The sequence below is a fragment of the Micromesistius poutassou genome (assembly GCF_964030765.1).
Source record: "Micromesistius poutassou genome assembly, chromosome: 7".
In the NCBI taxonomy this organism is placed as follows: domain Eukaryota; kingdom Metazoa; phylum Chordata; class Actinopteri; order Gadiformes; family Gadidae; genus Micromesistius; species Micromesistius poutassou.
Window position 1 is genome coordinate 17,130,266 of NC_140277.1, and position 8,709 is coordinate 17,138,974.

At 43.3% G+C, this 8,709-nt stretch overlaps 1 protein-coding gene across 1 annotated transcript; it reads right to left on the reverse strand.

Annotated features, from left to right (window-relative positions):
* Window positions 1-5,442: 5,442 nt before the first annotated feature.
* On the reverse strand, window positions 5,443-8,324 carry six3a (SIX homeobox 3a; the record flags this gene model as incomplete). The annotated part of the gene is made up of 2 exons (XM_084470334.1): window positions 5,443-5,635; window positions 7,633-8,324. 2 exons carry the CDS (start codon window positions 8,322-8,324, stop codon window positions 5,443-5,445), a joined length of 885 nt encoding a protein of 294 aa, XP_084326460.1.
* Window positions 8,325-8,709: the final 385 nt, after the last annotated feature.

The following is an 8,709-nucleotide window of genomic DNA, read 5'->3' on the forward strand; positions in this document are numbered from 1 at the left end:
AGCACATATCAGCCCCATAGCCCACGTAACCTACCGTCATAACCCTTTATAAACATATCGGGCCGATCAGCCCCATAGCCCACATAACCTACCGTCATAAACCTTTAAAACATATCGGGCCGATCAGCCCCATAGCCCACATAACCTACCGTCATAAACCTTTAAAACATATCGGGCCGATCAGCCCCATAGCCCACATAACCTACCGTCATAAACCTTTATATTAATAAACATATCGGGCCGATCAGCCCCATAGCCCACATAACCTATCGTCATAACCCTTTATATTAATAAAGTCCCGTGGCATGTTGCATTATACATAGTTGGATTATGGAAAGCATTGCCGAACACAGCTATTTACCCGAGGACGATGCCATTAAAATCAATCACACACAAATATACTGTATTTATTGTCAGTTGTTTTCTTTCTCTGTTTTGAAGTTATTTGACTCTCTATATTTTCTCCTTGGCATATTCAGTTTGGCCTTCTTTTACCCGATAGAGACCGAGGCAAAAGTCTATGCATCTCATTCATTCATGGCTAACATAAACACACGTGTGTGGAAGAAGAAGAAGCAGAAGATGTGAACACATGAACCAGTGTGATTCAGTGATGTCCTCAGCTGGGCCCAGCAGCGGGGGGCTGCGGGCCACAGGTTCATCCGGACCTCTGAATAGCAGAGGAGGCCTGGGCGCTCTCTATTGGAGCCCAAGCTGTCACACAAAGCGTCCAGCAGGCCGTTGGAGAGGAACAATCGGCCATTCATAACGAGGAACAAAACAAAAGGGGAAGATGGACAGGTCATCTCCAACCTGTGGAATGGCACCTGTTTTAATGTCTCCGTGTGAGTAGAGAGGTTACGGCGGTGTTGTGATTCTGTGTTCAGGAGCGTCGGAGCCGGCTGTGGTTGATGCCGTGCGGTGGATATGAAGGGGCTGTCAGAGGGGCCTCTGCCATACGAGCCTTTTTAATTGTGTTTTGCCTACAACTTCAACTTCTCCAAAACGATATGGACGTGATCTGTTATTTTGTAGCCCGTGGGTCTATTTGAATTTCCTTCTTAAAATAATCCAAAAACATTTAATAAGCATATCATAAATAAAAATAGGCTGAGTTTTTGCTTAAATACGTCATTTTCAAAATATCCATGACTTAAATAACATAAAACAAAGCTGTTCTTTTTGCTTTGTATAATGGACACACACACACACACACACACACACACGCGCGCGAACGCGCGCGCGCACACACACACACACACACACACACACACACACACACACACACACACACACACACACACACACACACACACACACACACACACACACACACACAGCGCGCAGTGATGCCGGCAGCGCCGCTAAGAAGGCCTGAGAACGGCGACAGAGGAGCCAGGTGCCATGGCTCTATTTAAGCTGCTCAGCGCACTGTCTGCTCGGTGTTCACCAGCCGAGAGATCACAGCCGGGCCGACCCCGTCCCGCCTCCGACCCCGTCCCGCCTCCGACCCCGGTGTGTGCGGGCCTGGGTAAACTTCCGTGCGTTCCTTGCGCGCGGTAGGGAGAGGGAAGTCGGGGTTGCTTTCACGTTACGTTTGTTTTAAAAGAAGAGGTTTCTGGAATGGCAGCCCCTGAGTGAGCGAGAGAGAGAGAGGGAGAGAGAGAGAGAGAGAGAGAGAGAGAGAGAGAGAGAGAGAGAGAGAGAGAGAGAGAGAGAGAGACCATGATCCACATACGTCCACATGAAAGTTCAAACGAGAGAGAGCTTATTGACCTCTGGGTATTCCAGCTCATCTTGTGTCTACCAGCGGAAAAAGTACAATTTACATTAGTCGAGTACTTTAAACATGTTGACCAGTTAAAATGTAAACTCCTTCTATTCCTCCTAAGGTTGTGAGATTAAACAGCAATGCAGACAGACAGACAGACAGACAGAGAGACAGACGGGTTAGATAAACGGTTAGATAGACAGATGAATGGATAGAGTATTGATTCAAACATATACTAATATAGTAAATGTAGGTCTACTGAATGTTGGAACCACATTTTAATGTGTGTGAACGTAATAGAGGGCAGAGCGTCACCATGTACAGCGCTCCTTTACTGCGGGCATTCTCTGTAACGGAGGGTTTAAAGGCCAAGCCCTACACCAAATTCAAAGTTAGTTTGAGTTAAGCAAATTCCAACAGGGACAGCATGCCTTTGTCCCGGCGGTACAGACTTAAGGCCAGAGTTGTGTTATTGTTCAGCTGCTCGGATAAGGGCAGGGCCATTCCAACCACGCCACCCAAATATGTGTTTCAGTTAGCGACGGAGGGTAGCGACCGCAGAGACAACACTGCTTATAGGCTCCATTGTGGCCCCATACTTGTCTAACATTCTCGTTTACTCTCTGCCTGTATTCATGAACGTATCACACACAGAGATTACTCCTCGCTAAGTTCCTTTGTCTTGTGATCCATATTTGAGTTGACAGATCACGACCCCCCCCCCCCCCACCCCACCCCTCCACCGCCCCCCCCCCCCCCCATCCAGCAACAGATAGACTCACTCACACACACACAGCCCTCGTTAGAGGCTTTCAGTTCACCAATCCACCTGTTTCCACACACTAGACCTCGGTTACACTTGTCAAATGCAATCAATTCCTATCTTCACTGGTAAACATTGTTAAAACTATAAAAATGATCAACCATTTGAAATGATAACTGTTCCTATTCGTAATAGTTGCCACAGTTGGGGCTGTATCCTTCAATAGGCCATGTAGTTGATCAACTGGAGAAGGCCTATACAGTGAGTTTCTTAAGCCCTGATAATGAACGCATGTATTGCCTATTCATGGCTTGTTTTATATTCATGAGTTACTATCTAATGCTCCATCTTTCGGATAGCCTTAATCCCCGTGTCCTCCTTTGACGATAAAAAGAAATGCTCTTCAGTTTACGATTAATTCAATCTCAATCATAGTCGGGATTTGTTGCAGCCAATAAAACCCGTGGAGTGCGCGTGCGTGGAGGAGCGGAGCGATAAGCGTCCCGCGCGGCTCGGTGTGGCCGTGCGCGTGTCCAGCCGCTCCCCGGACCCCCCCCCCGGGTCGATAGGGGCTATCTGCACCTCCCAGAGTAGGACTTCAAAATGTCTCCAAACCCAGCTTGCAATCAAATAGTAATTATTGTTTTTTTGGAATTAGAGATGGCTTGTATTGAGCACGTGACATTTTGCATTTTATCGACCATCGATCAAGATGTTAACGATTTGTGGATCTTTTTTATGATTTAAATCTGATTGAGGTTTAAAGCTGAACATAAGTAGGCCTACGATCACATATTTGTCCTGTAATCTTGATAACTTTCCGCTTCAAATAAGGTAGGACCACACTTTTTTATAATTCTATATATGTCCATATATGTTACTTATCGAATGAATTTTTGATCTAATTAATCTAGATAAATTGTAATTTTTAAATTGCACCGTAAATGCAAAAACAATATGCATTGTAATAACAGCATATGCCCACGGCCACATATTATTGTTGAAATGTTTCATACTTCATGAATGTACACACGCACGCGCGCACATTTGCTTTACTATTTTCTTTTGTAAATCTTTGCTGACCTCATTATTTTTATAACGCACTTACAATCTCTCACGTTTAGTCTATACTGTCGAGGCATAACTTTTTTACGGGCTTGAACTCCGCATTACTAACTCTCTGCCCTTTCTCATGCCTTTGGTCCCCATATGCAGAACCAAACCAACAACCCTCAGCTGACCTACTTTCTGCTGCTGAGAGATGCTCGCACTGTGCGCTTCTCAGTGACATGGTGCACATTACACAGTTGCTTACAGTTGATAAAACACATTGTGTTCAACAAAGGTAGGCCTACACGTAACTGCCCGAGGAAGGAGAAGTCTATAGCAGACAGGTTTACTACTAAAAGTGTAGTTCCCGGAGCAGTGTCCTGGCCAATCCCTCCCAGTCTGCAGCAGCCTATAATTGGGAGGGGATTTGGACGGACGGCAGGAGAGAAAGCTTTTTGGGGGAACGGTTCTCGTTCAGGGAAGAAAAGCTCTTTCAACACAATGGGACAGGGGAGGTCCCCTCGTGATTAGCCCATTTAATGGAAAGGGTTTACTTAATTTCTGTATTCACTAGCGACCGTAAACAAAAGAGGGAACAGCACTCACATGTGTAAGTGCAACATGACGTTGACGTTTGCCATCATATGTGTCTGCTCGGCACCGAGTCATTTAGGAATAGGTCCGACTACATCAAGAACCCACAAAGAACGGACGAGCTTCATAAACCCCTGGACGGGCTTGTTTACAGAATCCAGTGATGCCGCAAACCCAACGTTCATATCCACATAATAATAATAATAATAATAATAATAATAATAGTAGTAATCCCCGAGCACCCGCTAAAAGATAGACTTGATGCAATGGAGCATATAAATTTGTATATTTGATTTAGAAATGTATACAACATAATCACGCAGGCAGGAAACAGAGAACATATGAAGGTCAATCAGCTTTAGGCCTGGAGGAAATAACGGAACGCCATGTGCATCAGTTTCATGTACTATTTCATATTTTATATTAAACCTCTTTTGCATAAAATGTAACTTGTAAAATGTGCCGTTATTACTTCCAAACGAAGTGTAAAACAATCAAACCAACAAAAACGCCTAAAGCACTTGGTTGTACGTTTTGACAAATATTTTATGTAGGAACACCAAGTCAAGAAAAGTGAGGAAGGGATAGAAAAGAGAATGAGACGGGGAGCATTAATTATGTACAAGCATATTTCTACACCTATTTTACAGACTGGGGGTTTGATCGCGTTATTTGAGATAGGCTATACATAATTCAATATAAAATTTGAAATAAAAATAAAAATCTTATACAGTCATAAACGGATCTGTTCCACAATTGTTTTACCATGTAGCCGAGCCTTCCCCCCACCGGCTGGGACCGGAGTGTATTCAAATAAAGGTGCTTACGACTTAAATGATTGTCTGATGAAAAAAAAAAAAAGAAAGACAATTCTCACACCTCGTCTGTGTGGCGCCTCATCATCACCACCAGTTTGACAAACCGGGGATGGTGAAGGCTGGATATCTGCGGTTATTCCTTCTCAACGATGCTCCTCTTTGTAAACCATGAATTTGAATTATTTGCCCTGGAAAAAAAAAATCAAATAATAATAAAGACATATCATGCAAGTAAGCTAGTAGTGGTGGTGGTGGTGTGGGGGTGAGAGGGGCAGGTGGGGTCCTTGAAAGCGCTTAAAAAAAAAAACACGTGCTTCTATCTCTTTTTTTAATTATTCATATGAATCGGTCCTTTTTTTCATCCGCAATATATCATTAGTCTTTTTTTCTCAGGTCCATTTCCCTGCAAAATATTTCTCTTTTTGTTTTTGTTCTTTTTTTCCGTATCATACGTCGCACTCCGAGTCACTTGACGTGACGGACAGAATGGACGTGCCAGTGTCCACTCGTTCTGTCATACTGGAAACGCTGGTGGTTGGACTGGCCGCCGTCGACGGCGACTCGGCCGAGCTGCGGGGAGTGAGGCCGGACTCTGAAAGGGACCGCATACCGTTCGGTCCTATTGCTTGGTGTTGGAGCCTAAAGAGAAGAAAAGGGATGAAGAGAGGAAAATACATGGCAATTAGACCTGAGAATGTCCCCTCTGCAAAATAGGGTTCAGGACCGCCTTTCTTCCCCTTGCCGGCACCAGCCATGCATGCTTTTATCAAATAGCCAGCAGACAAGACCAGCTTTCAAGGAACAAAACCCGGCGCTATTTAGACCACCAAATGTGGAACAAATGTGACGTTTTGTCAAAAGTAATAATCGCGTGAATAGTGACCGGTTAGAATTTAAGCTCTTTGTCATATCAGTGTCATTTAATCTCATTCACATATTTCTAAAAAAGCAAAAATTGGAACTATATATATAAAAGTGCAAAAATGCGACAGCATAGCATTTTATGAAGCTATATTTCTGACTGATATAATGTAAAGTGAAGCTGTGCACGAGTGCGTGACGTCAGGATCGAGGTTACTCCAATCATCCTAAATGTTTATCTGCAATCCACTCACGATAATAACTCCCATCACAGCGAGATAATGGCGCTCTAGAAATATATCTCTTCATTTAGCAAAAAGATTAGAATACAATTCATATGGCTAAGTATTATGAGCTAAGGCTTCTAATCAATTATATCATGTCAAACCGATGATACTGCTGTCTGTTAGTAGTAGGCTGCAGTCTACATGTTGTATTATGGCTTCGAAATAAACATATTTATGTACTATGTAATACCTATGCAATTTCAGAGAATAATTGTTTATGTAAGACGTGACAATGTTTCGTCTAAAGCCATCGGCCTTATATTAAATTATTATCCTCACGTCCAGAACAGCGAACACGGCTTTGCCAGCAAGATAAATAAAACAGTAAGCAGAAAATATTCAGACAGGCAAGTCTGATATCTTGACGTTTGCTAGTGGTTATGAAGTTGTCTGCTCAAAAATAAAAATTGTCTTTCCAATTTTTTTGAACATTATCTTTATCTAAATGTGGGTAGCCTATAGGCCCATTAGCAGCTCAGTGTTTACAGGCCTCACATTTTGACACAATTATTAATCTCAGCTGATAATTACGTGTAAACACGTCGTTTTCTGTTTAATTCACGTTGGTTTTCAGAATAGTTCTCTACCATCACTTGTTAGTGATGAGATAAAATGGTTTTAAAAATAAACCCATACTCGTCTCACTTGCTAGTTTATGCTTATATTTATTTAAATTCATACATTTAAGATTGATCTTTATGTTTTTTGGATCACACGTGATTTCCACATTGCAACACTAAGCCAAATGCATAGGTCACATTGCCAAGATTTGTTGATTCAATAAGAAAATATTAATTATGAAAACTATCAATTTGAACCTTTTAGAAAATATGTCAAGTGTAACACTAATGTCGTAAACATTACGTAAAACCGAAAATCGTTTAGTCAGGATAATTGTTCTTAGGTCCATTCATGACTTCTTCAAAACAAAAATGTCGTCGAAGCTTTTCGTTCCCCGAGCAGCCACCCACAGTTAGTAGTGTTGTTGTCTCCTAACTTAACATCAGCACGCTTAACTCACTTGTGTTAAGAAAAACACACACACAAACACACACACACACACACACACACACACACACACACACACACACACACACACATATATATATATATATATATATATATATATATATATACATATAGATATCTATATGTATATATATAAATATACATATATACACACACATATATATATAGCCTACATATATATTTATACATATACATTTATATATATATATATATATATATATATATATATATATATATATATATATATATATATATATATATATATATGTATGTATGTATGTAGGCTACATATATATACACAAATATCTAGATGTTCGATACACTCCAGCATACGTATCTATTAGACAACAATATAACAATAATATATATATTTGTCATAGAGTAAACATGTTGTAAGTCTTTGGATAAAAGCGTCTGCTAACTGCCCTAAATGTAAACGTAGTAACCAGCAGCACCAACCTGTTTTTGGCCGCCGCGGCTCTGTCTCTCTGCCGTCGGTTCTTAAACCAGTTCCCGACCTGTGTCGGAGTGAGTCCAGTGGCCTGCGCCAGTTCCCTTTTCTTGCTGGGGTTCGGATAGGGGTCCTGAAGGTACCACTCCCTGAGCAGGCTGCGCGTCCTCTCCTTGAAACAATGCGTCTTCTGCTCGCCGTCCCAGATGGTTCGAGGCAGCGGGAACTTCTTCCGCACCCGGTACTTGTCGACCGGTCCGAGGGGACGACCTCGGAGCTTCTCCGCCTCTTGGTAGTGCGCTTCGAGCCACATGGCCTGCAGCTTGCCGTGCGAGTCCTTGGTGAACTTGTGGTTCTCCAAGATGTGGTAGAGGTCTCGGAAGTTGCCCGTGTGAAACGCCACCACGGCCCGGGCGCGCAGGATGGACTCGTGTTTGTTGATGGCCTCGCAGGCTCCGGGCGCCACGGGCAGCGACCAGAGGAAGCGGCCCAGCCGCTCGATGTCCCCGGTCTCCTCCAGCGTCTCGCAGACGCTCGCCACCTGCTCCGGGGAGAAGTTGAGGGTCGGTAGCTGAAACATGGACAAGTCTTCTGGAGATCTGGCGGGGGGAGCGCTGTTCGCCAAGAGCAAAGGGCGATCAGCGAAGTTTGGCAGGAAGAAATGGGAGGGATAAAGCTCTAAAGGGGATCTGAAAACCATGGAAATGGCCTGTGAGAGAAATAAATTACCGAGAAAAAGAAAACACCGAAAATACGGCAAGTAAAAGATCGAATGATTCAATGGCTATCGCCTAATGACACCAGCCTCATAATATCTCCCCCCTAAATCCGCCGTGAGTGTAGCATTGAAACATTTTGTTTCCCTTTTCTATTGGTCTTCTTGGTGTCGTTGTAGCGTTGTCATGGCAGCCCTGCCAATCACTGTCAAGCGTGCCAATCATTAGCCACTACGTAGCGCGAGGCTTTCACCACTTGTGCTGCGCGCACGGGGGGTTATCAGAGCTCCCATCTCACCGCGCAGCCCTCCCACCGCTATCTGCTGCACGGAATGAGCAATTAGAGGGAGGAATATTAGTGCGATCTTA